The 16,394-nt window shown below is 33.7% G+C and overlaps 2 protein-coding genes across 2 annotated transcripts; one reads left to right on the top strand and one right to left on the bottom strand.

Annotated features, from left to right (window-relative positions):
• Nucleotides 1–167: 167 nt before the first annotated feature.
• Nucleotides 168–3,139, top strand: LOC107406012 (beta-glucosidase 11-like). Its single transcript, XM_048474644.2, has 8 exons — nt 168–300; nt 461–716; nt 884–1,002; nt 1,129–1,349; nt 1,484–1,515; nt 1,613–1,703; nt 1,827–1,932; nt 2,034–3,139. Exons 1-8 carry the CDS (start codon nt 248–250, stop codon nt 2,209–2,211), a joined length of 1,056 nt encoding a protein of 351 aa, XP_048330601.2. The 5' UTR covers nt 168–247; the 3' UTR covers nt 2,212–3,139.
• LOC107406016 (nucleolar protein 56) lies at nt 2,805–6,703 on the bottom strand. Its single transcript, XM_016013101.4, has 8 exons — nt 6,342–6,703; nt 5,267–5,481; nt 4,965–5,122; nt 4,600–4,787; nt 4,258–4,510; nt 4,023–4,171; nt 3,762–3,896; nt 2,805–3,440 (listed from the first exon to the last, which is right to left on the bottom strand). The coding sequence occupies exons 1-8, from the start codon at nt 6,544–6,546 to the stop codon at nt 3,085–3,087; spliced, it is 1,659 nt and encodes a 552-aa protein (XP_015868587.2). The 5' UTR covers nt 6,547–6,703; the 3' UTR covers nt 2,805–3,084.
• Nucleotides 6,704–16,394: the final 9,691 nt, after the last annotated feature.

The raw sequence follows: 16,394 nt of genomic DNA, 5'->3' as shown, positions 1-16,394 counted from the left end.
CTCTTTGTACATGAAATACAGATGGGACAATAAGTGGTGGAGTAAATCAAAAGGGTGTTGATCACTATAACAAATTGATAAACAAGCTACTCAAAAAGGGTATACAAAAAGCAAAAACATTTTCTTTTGAATCAATCGAAGTGTTTCTAATCTTTTTTATATTTCTTCAAGTAATTAAGCATATGCTTCAACTTTTGTTCAATAAATTGCAGGGATAAAACCATCTGTGACCATCTTCCACTTTGACATGCCACAATCTCTAGAAGAAAAATATGGAGGATACTTAAGCCACTCTTTTGTGTAAGACAACCTATTTGAAATTTTGTTTTCATATATATATATATATATGTTTTATCTTGTATAGATAAGATTTTAGTATATTTTTACAAATATTTTACTATGATATATATGACACAGTTATTCAAATTTTTTTTTTTTTTTTTTCTTTTTGGGTTTTCAGGAATGATCTTAAAGATTATAGTGATTTTTGTTTCAAAACATTTGGAGATAGGATTAAACATTGGGTAACCATAAATGAGCCAAAAATTCTTTCTCTATTTGGGTATGAAAATGGTTGGGCACCGCCTGGAAGATGTTCTCTCCCAAACATGGGATGCACACGTGGTGGTAATTCATCCACAGAACCATACATTGCAGCACATAATCTTATTCTTGCACACGCTGCTGTGTATAAGCTCTATCAAGAGAAATACCAGGTAATAAGATGATCATGAACTTTAATTTTTATCTGGGACCCTAGAGGAGCTTGACCATATATATATATATATTAGAGTCAAATTATGTATCATTTTTCTTATAAACTTTGATGGAATATATATATATATATATATATATATATATATATTTATTTATAATGTTACAGGAAGAGCAAGGAGGAGAGGTTGGCATTGCTCTTAATATAAACTACTATGAACCTTATGATTCAATATCATTGGAAGATCAAGCAGCTGCAAAAAGACTCCTAGACTTTCATCTGGGATGGTTTGTATTTGTAAATTCAAATCTTAACTATCAGTCGCTTAGATTAATTTTACCCCAAAAACAATTTTCCTTTTATAAAAAATAACTAAATTAATTGAACAAAATTAACGTTGTTTTATGCATTAGGTTTGTGGAGCCTTTAGTTTTTGGAGATTATCCAAAAACTATGAGAGAATTGGTGAAGGATAGGCTTCCTATATTTTCTGAAGAACAAAAAGTTATGCTTAAAGGAGCTTATGATTTTCTTGGGATAAATTACTATCTATCAAGTTATGCTCAAAATAAACCAAATTCTCGAGTTGGAGTAATACCACACCATGCTGTTGATGCATTGGCACTTGAACTAGGTGAATTTTGCATTTTATTATATAACATCTAACTTATTTATTGGTCAATTGAAAAAAAAAATATATTATTATCATCTTTTGGAGAAAGAAACAAGTTTATTTATTTTTCCTTGTCCATGTTTGATTTGTTGCAGATAGCAAAAATGGAGTGCGTCTTGGTTACCCTGTAAGAAGTTTCTAGAAAGAGTTAAAGATTTTTCTTTTTTGCAAGTATTTTTTAATTTAATTAAGTCCTCTGTTACAAGTTATATTAATTAATGCAGGAAACGGGGGGTTATCCAAATGGGCTACGAAAATTGCTGGAGTTTATAAAGGAGAAATATCAAGAACCTAAGATCTACATATGTGAAAATGGTTGGAGCTTTTTTCTTATGCTAAGATTATTTCTATATGCATGCATTTTTATTATAGTGTGCTTAAATATTACACATCATGATCCAAATAATAACATTATTTTGACCTCCATATTTTATGTAGGTGTTAAGGAGAATGAGAATTCACGGCCACGTGAAGAATCATTAAATGATTTATATCGAATTACTTTTCTTCTTCGACATTTAAATGCAGTAAACAAAGCTATAAAGTAAGTTATTTAATTAATTTCATACTATAATCTAAACTATTCGAAAAAGTGGAATTTGCTTTATGATTTGCATTTTTATTTATTTAATTTTATTGTTTTAGGAATGGTGTGAACGTGAAAGGATACTATATTTGGTCAGTATTCGATGATTTTGAATGGGGAACGGGTCTTAAATTCAAATATGGACTTTACTACATTGATTTTGAAAACAAATACAAACGCATACCAAAATTATCAGCAAAATGGTACCTTGCTTTCCTAAAAGGCAAGAAGAACTAAGCTTTCTTACCAACTGGCTAAGCTCCATTCTTGACATACTCGCACGATGCTACACAAAGTTGGTTCCTGCAGAAAGTTGACTTAAAATTGCGAGGAGCGAAGAGGGTCCAGATGACCAAGACCAGGCATTTAATTTTGTAATAGAGTTTACACAGCTTTTGAAAACCATGATCAATCAAATTAACCATCCTTTTTTAAACCAAAAATTAAAAAAAAAAAAAATTAATCTTATTCTGTGTGAAAGTACCATAACTTGTTTGGAATATGATATTTTATAGAAGCAAAAACAAAGATGTCTGAACCAAATTCGTGGTCTCAAGTTAATTCTGTTTCATATGTATGAGATGATTAAAAAATAAGAAATGATAGGCATGTACAAATGAGAGACAAGAAGAGGGCATATTTGAATACTACAGCACCTCTTTCTTATAAAGCAGTTTTAACTATGATTTAATGATTCTGCCAAACAACAATATTAGTCCATTAGATCTACATAAAAACCTGGTCAGAACATGAAGTAATATCCCACCAAAATGTTGACTGAATGAAAAGAAAAATTAAAAGAGAAACCACATCCTCCAAGCAGAACTATGTCAAGCAGGAATTTAACAATTTAACAGTTTAATTGAAAACTAGCATACAAAACTTTGGGAGACAAATCCACTAGTTACTGATAATGTTGATAAAAAAACTAAAGTTAGAAAGCAAGTGCTGGCAAATTACTACATAGCTTAATGGATCATGATTCACACAGGTAGCACAAGCTCGGGGCCAACTTCTATAACTATCAAACTGTTGGCATCGAAAACACAAAAGGCAGCAGCACAGATGAATATCTGAACTTTAACCACCAGTAAAGACATTAATCAAAATTTACTCGGCACTAGATTTTTTCTTCTTCTTCTTCTTCTTAATATCACTGGCAGCCTGTAGATCCTCTCCATTTCCACTTTTGCTCTTCTTTTTTTCCTTCTTCTTGGCTGCTCCATCTTCATCACCATTTACACCGTTTGCATGCTTGACAGCCTCATCCTGCTGCTCTGCCTCCTGATCCAATTTTCTTTTGTCTTTCTTTTTCTTCTTCTTTTCTGACTTTGCATCATCAGCAGCCCCATTTTGAACAGTAGTTGGTTCATCAACAGTCATTGCCTCAACATCATCTGTGGCTGCAACTTTTGATTTCTTTTTCTTGCTTTTCTTTCCGGTGGGAATTTCTTCCATTTCCGTGTCTGCATCCACAAATGCAATAAGATAGGGTCAAATTAGCAAATTTATACAAATGTATTAAACCATACAACAAAACAAACAGAGTGTAAACATCCAAGCATTCCAATGCTCACTGAAATTAGAAAGTAGGTAAGCATAATTTCAATTCAAAATTATAGGACCCTCAGGCTAGCAAAAGTTTGTCAGGAGGGATGGATGGTTACCATATTATGCCAACCAATGCCACATTGTGAACCAGGTAAATGTATCTTTTGTAAGTATGCCACCCAAGAACAAAATACTTGACATTAATCTATGTTCAACAAAAATTTTGATTCTCACACCTTCATTTTGAGTGCTTTCAATGGCAGCTTTCATCACATCAATATTCTTCCGTGGAGCAATCCCCTTGTCATAGAAGTCAAGTCGCTCCTCGACCTGCTCCCTAAGTTTTTCCCCAAATGTGGTAGTACTCCTTTCTGTTAGAAGAGGATACAACATAAACATTTTAAGTGGGGATATCTGACTGCAACAGAAAACAGGAAATAGGTTCCAGAATAATTTATCTATTATGTCAAAACCTGCAAAAGAAATGTTAAAATTACCTGCAAAGCAGTCAATCCGAGAGGCAATGGAACACTTGTTAGCAAGATAACGAGCCATTCGGCCCTTGTTTCGAGCTGACGCTCGACCAATAAAAGATGAATGGAATATAAGGCCGTACTTGGGTGTGTTTCCCCTCGTCTTTAATGCCCTAAAGAGAAAAATAAAGAGGTCAATATGGGAAGATTTCACAAATATGAAGGTAAGAAAGACAATGGGCCTGAAGTGCCTGAGTACCTGAAAAGTGCCTTCTCAGCACCAAGAATCTGTAGTGTAGAAGAAGGGACCTTGGCCAAATTTGTAAGACTCCCAGCATGGGAAATCAAACGCGCTGCAACAACTTCACCGATTAAAGAGGTCAAATTTGGTGCAATATCATTCATTTTAGTAACCAGATAATCATAAAGCTTCCTCCTGTACTCAGACAGGTCCATAACTCTCTGGGCAAATTGATGGACATTAATCAAGTCAATTGGAGACAAATCCTGGCCTGCAGAAAATTTAAAATAGAGGCTATAATAACATCTAAAACCCACTAAATACAAAATGGACAAGAGATTTATGCAATGGTTGTTTTACCCATAGATGCCTTGGCAGCTTCTACAATCTCCTTTGCCTTCTCTTCTTCTCCAACTATGTCAGTTAAGGCTGGGATCTTGTCTTCATCCAATTTTGACTTGTCCTGAATAAACTTTGCAACTTTGGCATAGAGATAGTTGTCGTTGACAATCTTCACCAATTCAGGAAAATGCCACGAGTACCATTCCCTGTACAAAGATGACAAACATGAAAAAAATGACAGATTTCATTACTTTCTTATAGGAGAACAAGAAATGTAAATTACAACCGCAGACAAAGTTCTCCCAGTTCTCTTAAATCACAGTTGTTTCCATGATTAAGATTATCAACAAGATACTTTCTTTTATAAAATGCCACCACTTTACCTGACTCTCATAGAGAAGGAGTTGATATCCTTATCAAGAGTATCCAGCAGAAATATTGCTTGAATCACCATATTGTCAACTCGGTTGACATTAAACTTGACTTTTGCTCTGCTGTAACTGTGTCCTAGACCAAGCTGGGCTTTTTCTAAGTCTCCAGGCTAAAGAAGAACGAGAGGAAAATATAGACAAAAAGCTCTTTCAGGAAAGGCATTCATGCCTTAAATAACAACATCAGCTATATTTAGAACAAGAATAAGTACAAATATGATGGGTACGTAAATTCAAAAGGAAAAAATAAGAACCTTTAAATCCTTGATAAACCTATCAAAATGAAGCCGCACACCACGAAGCAGCTCAAGAACAAATTCATTGCATTGGCAAGGAATTTTAGTAACTTCAAAGATGTGGGACCCAAGCTTAGCATCAGCTAACCCTAAGCTGAACTTTGCCTTTTTACCTTCTTTCACTTTAGGGAGATTAATTTCCAAAAAATTCCTCAATTGATCAGTCATAAGCCCTGCATCCAGCATTCAATTACATTGAGTTTAGATAAGTGCACAACTGAAATCAAGCAAACTCTTTCAAACTGAAACAACGGAGAGAGACAAATTCATTCATGCTCCAACACAAGCCAATGTATGCTAAGACAGGTCTATAAGTACCAACCTCAAAGCAGACCATGGTAAACCGTTGAGTAAAATCCAAAAGGAGAAAATGTCCTAAAAATCCATGAACACAAAGCATTGACAGTCTTTTTTTTTAATTACAAAATGCAATGAAAGGAGTATATTAAGTTAGATTAAGTTCAAAGCTTCATTTCGCCAAAGTATTGGTTCAAAAAACAATAACCAAAGTAACCAACATAACGCAGGCAAAAGGATCAGACAGATACCTCCCAATCATTCCCACCATTTTCCACATTCAATTTCCTTTTTGTATAGAAATATTTACAGAAAAAAAAGACTCCTCCGGGTTGAAAAACCTCTTGTTAATATTCTTTTTGACTATAAACGATGGAATAGGCCATTCCGGTATATATATATATATATAAAATCAATTTGAAAATGCTGTAAGAAAAGAAATGTCACAATATTTTTTTTTAGCCATGCCTCATAATTGGAAAAACAAGCACCGTGGAAATACATACCACTCAGCCAAAGAAAAATGAGCATACACAATACCATACAACCAAATCACGAAACTGCAAAACAGTAATCAATCAAAAACCAAAAACCAAAAAATAATAATAATAAATAAATAAATACATATATATATGCTTCTGAGTGAGAACCATCCGAGTATACTTTTTATAAAGAAGCTAACCCAAAACTCGTGGCCAAAAAAAAAAAAAATGGCATTTGAGCGTGAAAGTTTCACCTTCAGAGACGGAGTTGATTTGGTTGAGTGCATCGAGGGCCGACTCAAATGGATGAAAAGCTGTGAGCTGCACCACCTTACCAAACCGGTTCAAATCGGAGACAGAGTTCCGAACCGCTTCGGTGTTCTGGCCAATCTCGTCGATGCCATGAGCAAGGAACAGAGAATACCCAGAAGCTGATTCGTAGAGAAGGTAAAGCGCCATTGTAGACTCTCAAAGGAACACAAAGCGGCCACCCAAAGCTGGCCTTCACTCTCTCTCAAAAAACCCTTTTTATCTCTCCCACTAAATACTCTCTGGAATAAATGGGCGCTGGTGAGCAAGTGCTGCGTTTTAGGGTTTAGGGTTTTCGTTTAGAAATAAAGATTGGGTTTTTATTTCAATTTTTTTTTTTTTTAAAGAAAAAGACTGTTTTATGGGTATTTCATGAAATCAAGTCTGGTCCGTTAGATGTGAATAACATTTGACTCCTGTTAAATCTAAGGGTCGTCCCATATTAAATAAATGGGTAGAGGGCGTTTTTGGACGACTAAAAAAATTATATTTCAATCTCAAACCTAACACGGTTTTTTATTTATGATTTATTTTATTTGATTTTATGATTATTGGATAAGGAAATGGACTTTTTTTTTTTTTTTTTGAATAAAAGAATGAACTTCTTATACCAAATATACTTGTATTATAGGCTCTCTCTAAAAGCTGTGTTTTTGTTTTTTGTTTTTTCCTTTTTCTGTCCTTTTCTATTTCATTATTTGATTATGTTTAAGTGTCTATTCGGAAGCATTTTTTAATCAAAAATTTTACTTGAATATTAAAAGTTTTTTTTTGTTAAAAAATAAAGATGTTTGTCTTTTAAAATTATTTTAGAAAATCCTAAATTTTATGCTTTTTTAGAAAAGTTTTTTTTTTTTTATTTATATACAAACTTAATAAGTATTTAATACAGTTTTTTTAGCTTATATAGAAACTCATTAAGCATTTAATACAACTTTTTATTTACAGTCAAACACTTATTAACTTTTTAATAATTTTTTTTTAAAAAAAAAATTTCTGTTTGGCATGGCTATTTTTTGCTTAAAAGCAGTCAAAACTTTTTTATCTACAAATAAAAGTATTTGATAAAAGTTAATAAGTATTTATTTACAAAAAAATAAGCTTTTTTAAGCTGTTTTAGAAAAGCTTAAATTTTCAGATTCTCTAAAAAAGCTTTTTTTTTTTTTTATACCTTATATGGAAATTTAATAAGCATTTAATACAGCTTAATGAGCATTTAATGTAGCTTTTTTATTTACGACTAAACACTTATTAGCTTTTTAATAATTTTTTTTTCCAAAAAGATCTATTATAGAAAGCTCTACACACTAAAACTCTACTTTCATCAATTATGCCAAACGGATCCCTATTATACGAAGCTCTATAGAAGAACTTTAGTCTGTAAAGTTTCATATAATAGATCTTTTTTAAGAAAAATTTTATTAAAAAATTAATAAGTATTTGACTGTAAATAAAAAGTTGTATTGAATGCTTAACGAGTTTTTATATAAGCTAAAAAAAACTGTATAAATGCTAATTGAGTTTCCATATGAGTTAAAAAAAAATTTTTTTTCTAAAAAAGCATAAAATTTAAGATTTTCTAAAATAATTTAAAAAAAATTATTTTTTTTAGTCAACAAGTACTTGTTAACTTTTACTAAACATTTTTATTTTTTAATAAAAAACCTTTTAGCCTTCAAATAGAGCATTTAATCCGAAAAAAAAAAAAATTGTACCAAACAGTCACTAAGTCAATTTCATTCCGCTAGATTATGTAGTCAGTTAGTTTTAATCTCAAAAAGAAATAAATAAATCAATATATGTTAATGCATAAAAATTAATTTATAATATATATAGAGGGAGTCTAGCATCTGATCGATACTTATGCTTAATTTCCAGACCAAAAACGTGCCAAAATGCCGTAGTCTTTGGATTTTCTACAACAATCACGGACGGTTCTGAATGAATTGCAAATTCACGTGCGAAAAATTAGCAAAATTCCCCAAAATTCATGGCCTTCACTCCAAGTTTGCCCCGAGCACTCTGATTGTCCGTGCAAGTACTCTGTTGTCGTCCCCAACAATTGTTGATTGGCACCTCTAAGTGGCTGCCAAAAAAAAAGAAAGAAAAGAAACTAGAAAACAAAACCCAAAAAATCCACCCACAACCCATCAGATATCCAACCCTAAAAAACAAAATTTAATTTTTTTGTCATAAGAATCATGCTAAAATTCAAAAAGGGTCTTTTTTTACAAACTTTGTATCACAAGCTCCAAACACAGAGGAAGCTTTGTCTGAAAATTCTGAATCTTTCTCAATTCTTCTAAAGCTTCCACATATTCATGGAATCCGAACCTTGAACCATGCATTTTGCCCTTTTTTTTTTTTTTTTTCTCTCTTGTTTAGTCAGTTTTGGTTTTTTTTTTTTTTTTTTTTTTTTTTTGGTTCTTCAATCTTCTGTATCTGGTTTCTCAAATTTTTTAATTTTTTGGCAAGGGAATTGAAAGAGGGTTTATAGGAAGAGAAAAGAAAGGAAGATAGAGAGAGAAATAGAGAGAGATGTCGAAGAGAAGAGGAAGGGTGGAAGAAGAGGAGAAGCAAAAAGGAAGGCACGTGAGAGAGCATTGGGAAGAGAAGAGGGTATAATCTGAACCATCCGTTTTCATCCAAGGGCTGCGGCATTTTGGCATGTTTTTTATCCGGAAATTAAGCATAAGCACCGACCGCATGGTAGACTCTTTTTGTATATATATATACAGAGAGGCTAGCTTGAGGACCGACTGCATGGGTTATATGCGGACCAAACATGTGATGAAATTTCCTGCCCTTCAATTTGCACTGCTGGCATCTACGGCCCAACTTCAAAGCAACTTTCACATGAGAATGGCTTTCCAAATTTCCCTTGAGCCCTTCCCGCTCTCACCAGCTTGAAAGGATTTTGCCAAAATTTCCAATCGCACCAGCAGCAACCAGCCAAAATTCCCAATCGCACCAGCAGCAACCAACATTGCCATCCTTGCAAACCCACTAGATTGCACCACCATTGCCATCTTGCAAATGCACCAGCTCGAACCACGATTGCCACCCTTCTCTGTACCCACCAGCTCATAATCTTCTACTCTGCATGTCTGTATTCTGGCTCTTCATATCTGTGAGTGAGTGAGTTTATGTTTTGTAATTTTTTTTTTCATTCTGTTTTTTATGTTGGTGATTTTATGTAGTCCTGCATAGTTGAAATTGTTAAATGTGGGATTGTGATTTGGGTTGAGATATAACTTGAACGAAGGCCAATCTTCATGATGATTTTCGAAAATTTAGAAAATGATACTTTTCGCAGAAAAAGTATGGGTATGCATGTTGTTTTTCTTTCCTGGTGTATAAATACCACTATTCATGCATACTGTTCATGCGTACTGTTCATTGTGTAATAATCAATTCACTTAGTCTATCATAATACTAACACGAAAGAGATATTTGCACCATTTGTTTTTGGAGTATACGAATGGCCAATCCATGCATGCTATACAAGAGAAAATAAGTTTGTTATAATTGGAACACAAAGTAATTCTATTTTGTAATTCCTATATCTACACACACACACACACACACAAAGACATATGTATATATATCCTATTGTGTTCCGTTCTAAAACTGCTTAGTTTAATCTTGAAAAAAAACTTTGAATAATTATTATCCCCTTAATATGCATGAAACATAGAGTTAATAGATTAAATTGATGTCATTGCTTTTTATTTTTATTCTTTTAATAGCCTTTGCGTAGATTGGTTAACCTCTCATTGATTAAAGAGTTATGTATCAATATTTTTTTTTCCCTTTATCTAGCAAAGATGTAATTATTTCATTGTTTTGCAAATTATATTTTTCATTTTTATATGTACTATTAACCTTTTTGAACCCCATGATTCAGATTTATTTATTTATTTATTTTTTCTGTTGATGCACGCATATTTGTTTCTTTCATTATAGAGTGTGCTGGATCAGCAACCATAATGCAAACTCGGCAGAATTTGGCTGAAGTGCCTTTATTTTTGCAACATTTTTCTCTTCTATTTAGAAACTAAACTTTCTTAAAATAAAAGATATTACCACCTCTCATGATGGTTTTGCTTTGCCATCTACCAGGTTACAAATTGATCAATAGGAAGCTGGTTTGAGTGTAGAATAGTTGGAAGCAAATTCAGATTGGAAACATGAGTGTAGAACAGTTGGAAGCAAATTCAGATTGTAGACGAGTTGAAGACATATCCTTGCTGTCACATTCAAAATCCGTGGATGATGTTTACATTCCTTAAGTGGCCGAAAACTGCAAACCAAAGGTTGGACAAGAGTTTGAATCGATAGATGGGGCACATAAGTTCTACATTAAATATGCAAAAGAGGCGGGGTTTAGTATTCGTAGCAGTTCAACTAAGAGATGTAAAGGTGCGAATGAAGTTGTCAGGAAAGAATTTGTGTATTTATGGAAGGAGTATCTTCTATAAAGGACGGTGAGAGAAAAAGGTGTCGGGAGATGACAAGAGAAAATTGTAAAGCTAAACTTGCCGTGGTTAGGTCAAAAACGGGGAAATTTATCATCACTGTATTTGTTGAAGAACATAGTCATCCGTTATCAACCCCTTAAAGAGTGCATTTGTTGAGGTTACATCGTAGTATGTTTGAAGCCAAGAAGTCACTAACCTTGCAGCTTTCAACAACAAATGTGCCAACTCATCAACAAATAAGCATTCTTGAATTTGAAGCTGGAGGTATAAAGAATATTGGGTGTACAAAGAAGGATATATATAACCACGAAGCTAAGGTGCGGAATGAATTAAGAGGAATAGATGCAAAACTTTTAAAGGAATATTTCCTAACTGAGCAAGAAAAGGATCCATGCTTCTTTTTTAAAATAGATGTAGATGATGATGGTAAATTGAAGTGTTGTTTTTGGGCTGATTCGGTGTCTAGAAGAGCTTATGGATGTTTTGGTGATGTAGTTGTATTTGATACAACTTATAACACTAATCAATATGGTATATATTTGCACCCTTGGTGGGGGTGAACAATCATGGTCAAATGGTGCTTTTTGCATGTGCCTTTTTAAGTGATGAAAAAACGGAATCATTTGTTTGGTTGTTTGAGCTATTAAAGGATAGCATGCCGACGAACAACCCAAAGATGATCATTACCGATCAAGATTTTCAATGACAAAGGCTATATAGTTCAGAGCTTACCGAATACATTTCATAGGTATTGTAGTTGGCACATACTTGAGAAGTTCTCTACGTATTTAAATGCAATCATCTATAGAGATTTTTATAAAGGCTTCCAATAATGCATTTGGGAATTAGAATGCCCTGAAGAGTTTGAAAGAAAATGGGTGACTACCATCGAGAAGGCAAGCCTAGATAACAATGATTGGTTAAAATCAATATTTGAGCTACGTTCAAGATGGGTGCCTGCATATGTTAACCATATATTCTCAACTGGAATGTCAAGTAGCCAACATGCGGAAAGTTCCCATGCATTTTTCAAGAAATGTGTTTCGAAGAGAAACTTATTGATGGATTTCATACTTTGATTTAATAGGGCACTTGCACATCAACGTCATGAAGAGTTAGGGGCTGATCACGTTGATATTAATGAGAAGCTTGTTTTGAAATTTCCATTGGAAATGGAAAAGCAAATGGCTGAAATTTACACACACAAGATTTTTCTTAAGTTTCAAGATGAGTTGTGGCATAGCTTAGTAATAATGCCACAATTTGTTTGTGAAAATGCTACACACAAAATGTATGTGGTCGATAGTAGTCCACAAGAAGGTGTTCGTAGAGTGTGGGAAATTGCTTATGATAAAGAATTAGACTTTGCATCTTGTACGTGTAAGAAGTTTGAGAGTGAAGGACTTCCCTGTAGACATATCTTGGCATTCTTGAGACTGTTTGGTAACATCCCTTTGCCAAATCAATATATAATGAGAAGGTGGACTAGAGGTGCAAAATGTCAAATAATAATCGATAAGCGAGATGTTGAGATAGGTGGACAGCGTAGTTCAATGTTGACTTGGCCAGCTAAACTATTCCAAGTTGCTTCGGAAGTCATTGATAAAGCCATAATATATAAAAAGGTAAGTGTAATTGTGAATGACAGTCTTCAAAGTTTGCTAGGCAAGAGTGAATCCATAGTTAGCAACATGAAAAGTGGAGGCATTTATGAAAAAGGTAGCACTGCTCATGACTATGAAGCTTTGAAAGACCCATCTGCTGTGAGGGCAAAGGGATGCAGACAAAGATTAAAAAGGGGAAAGGAGAAGGCAACAAATGCCGCAAAGTATAGAGGTCGACGTTGCAATGGATGTGGAAAAATTGGACAATCGCACGACAAAAGAAACTGTCCACTTCTCAACAATCTGTAAGAAAATAATACATTTACTATTTATTATTCTTATGCAATTTGTATGATCATACTTTGTACAAACCATGCTGCTCATCTATATAGGTCCTCACAAAATGAGGAAAGTCATCAACACGCCTCGGAATATGATTTTGAAGATGATAGTTTGTCTTCCACAGGTCTGAAACTAAGTGGTGTCGTATGGTCTTCGATATTTTATTGAACTAACATGCTGCTAATGTAAGGACTTGTTGGACTTTGGCAGGTTTGCATGAGAAAACAAAAGGATGACCTATCTTGCAACAGATTTGGGAGAAGAAGTTGTTTTTTTATTTTGGTGTGCTTGTCTGGGATTTTCTATCTTATAGCAAGCACTATCAGCTGACTATGTAAAATAGAGATGTGTTTTGATTATTAGACTGAATGTATGCTGGTTTTGTCATATATTCACATGCTACTCTTTATGTTTGGAACGTTTAATTTCTATACATCATGATAAATGAAGAGAAGAGCAACCATTTTTGCAACAGATTATGTTCTTCCACATACCACTGCCATTTTGCTCTACTTCAATATTCTAATATATTATGTTATTGATTTACTTCTAAAATGCCACATTGTACTTCACCACCTTAGTTTATTTGTTAGAAGACTTATTGGCTTGTTTATTTCATCTTTCTCATGTTTTTTCTATGGCTGTTTATTGGACTTATGCTTATTAGGAATTTTCTGGCTTATACTTAGGTGTGTTTGTCAATGGATAGATTGGCATCTCAAAAAAAGATCTAAAAAGTCTTAAGCTAGATGAAGCACACAGAAATATCCTATGGGAAATTAATAATCGAAACGAAAAAGGAAAGTGCTCTAAGGAATAGGATGCTCAATGCTGTGTAAATTCTGCAGAGAACAAAAAGTTGATATTTTGTTCGTTGGTTTTGTAGAAAACTAGATTATTTTCATGGGATTCTGTCATTGGTTGGTATATTTGTTAACTAGGATAAAAAAGCCATAGTACAAACTAGTACAGAAAACTTAAGAAAGCATGCTTCACGATTACTGTTCATGCGTACTGTTCACGTGAACTGTTTACCTGTGTTTAAACATTCCTCTTTTTCTTACATTTTTTTTTCTTTTTTTGTCATATTGCAATAATTATCAGCTTAGTTACTAAAAGAGAGTTGAGTTATGATTATAGACTCCTTAAATTGCCATGTATTGGAAACATGAAGTCTTGTTTGATTATTTGACTAAATCTATGCTAGTTTGCCTTTAGTCTAGTTTGCCGTTTATTTACCAATGTGGTTTACTTCAGTTAGCAGGAATGAGAAGCTGGAGATTGATGTTTATACACAGGTATTTTAGCCAAAAAAAAAAAAAAAAAGGATGTTTAAACACAGGTGAACAGTGCACGTGAACAGTATACGTAAACAGTGTATTTATACACCAGGAAAGAAAAACAACATGCATACATCCATGCTTTTTCTGAATTCACTTTCTGAGAGTGCATGTTAATAAGTAATATGAATACATTGGTTGAAGCCTATAATTATATTCCTTTCAAAAATAAAATCTGTGTGATTTGATGGATCAACATTCATTTGTATACATATAGAGGACACATATCAAGGAGAGCATGTGATGGAGGAACAACAGCAACCATAGCTCGGCAGCTCGGCAACATAGCTCAGCAACTTGGCAGCAACATAGCTCGACAACAGCACTAGCAGCAACACAGCAAGCTCGGCAGCAGCGACAACAAGCTCGGCAGCACCAGTAGCAACACAGCAAGCTCGGCAGCACCAGCACCAGCAGCAACACAGCAAGTTCGGCAGCAGCAACAACAAGCTCGGCAACACCAGCAACAGCACCAGCAGCAATACAGCAGCACTAGCAACAGCAACAGCAGGCTCAAAACAGCAGCAGCTTCATCATGAACAGTAACATATGCTAAAATAGGGGACAACAGAGTGCTATAGATAGATTGTAGCATTAGTATGAAAAACGAATATGATAAAAACTTGGAAAAAAGGTTGTCAAGGTTTGGGATGTAACGACACTAACAGTAAGTAAATATGATAACTTAGGTGAAATCAGCAGCATAAATTTGCTTGCTCGTGAATTACACACCTTGAATACCACATGAAGATTGACAAATTACAACTAGCACATATCATCAGAAGTTAATATTTACCTAACTGGACTATAGTGTGCAACATCACTGCAAAACTTTGTTGCCTTCTCTAAGCAATCAATTAAAAATAATTCAAATGCACAAATGAACTATAGTTATGTAACCTTCCAATCTGAATTTCACCAAAGCAAAAGGAATGTGCCAGAGTCAGGCACATACAGGATAAGAACACCACAATGAAGATAATGATCACTATTACCATATTTGCGGACAAGTTAAGATTTAAACTAAAACCAAGAATGCTAAGAAAACATATATAATTCGAAACTTACCTCCAGATCTTTCCTTTGATACCATTTCCCTTTCAGCATGAACTCTTGATCCAATAGATCAACTTTTGGATCATATTCAGTCTTGCAGTCCCAAAACAAATAAAATTCCATAGGCTTCATGCTTTAATCCTAAGAAATTTCTCAGACCAACAAAAAAATTAAGAAGTAGAAGACAATTCTGCCTAAGCTGTTCTTGTTGGTATTGGTGGTGGTGTTCCCATTTGTGTTACTTTCCTTGTAACAATGAATAAACTAAACTAATATTATTTGCTTTTTCCAAAGCCATGCAAGCCATAATGAATTATAGAGAGAGAGAGAGAGAGAGAGAGGGAGGCATGGCTGTACAGCAAGAGGTACAGATAAAGCTTCACCCAAAATAAGAATCTGAACATAAACTAAATAGAAACAAAACATACAGCGAGCTTAATAAGATACATATGGTGCTACATAATTAGTTTACCAACCAAAAAAACATATATATTGCTTGACTACATTACTAGGCTAACATTTTAAAGAAAATAAATAATAAAAGTACAAGAAATATGACAGTTTTAATGTCATATTGGTAGCTCCTCTTGGTATTTTTCTGAATTGCTTCAAGCATATTATTAGATTTCTCCACTTGCAAAGATAAATGACGAACTTCACTGATAAGTACATCTATTTTTTCTAGTTTAGCTTCGCCTTCTTTTACCCAAATGAATTTACCACATCCTTTTCCCTGTGGCAAGTAAACATATATAATTTAATTATTTCATAAACAAAAACAAATAAAAATTCAACACATAAAAAATTGTATACAACCTGTTCTCCATCTAAGCATTTCGAGAATTGACGATTTGGATTCTTATCTGTCCTTGATATTTTTAAATGCATGTATTTCCCACATGAGCACATCCAGATTGGTTGAACATTACTAGTACTTGTTGACATGCTTACACAACTAATCTCCAGCTATGACTTCTAAAGAACACAAGGAAGGATTTAATATGCTATAAAAAACCAAAAGACATAAAAAATGAAAAACATAAAAAACCACCAGCAACCTTTCTACACGAATGAATGAATCTAATTTAGCAATACCAATGATTATAAAGCAATAGTAAGAGTAACCACTAAATATATATTATATCTTTTCGAACCTTTTCACTTCAATTAATTAT

The sequence above is a fragment of the Ziziphus jujuba genome, chromosome 2, assembly GCF_031755915.1.
Source record: "Ziziphus jujuba cultivar Dongzao chromosome 2, ASM3175591v1".
NCBI lineage: Eukaryota > Viridiplantae > Streptophyta > Magnoliopsida > Rosales > Rhamnaceae > Ziziphus > Ziziphus jujuba.
The sequence above is the reverse complement of the archived record's forward strand: the minus strand, read 5'-3'. Positions and strand labels throughout refer to the sequence as shown.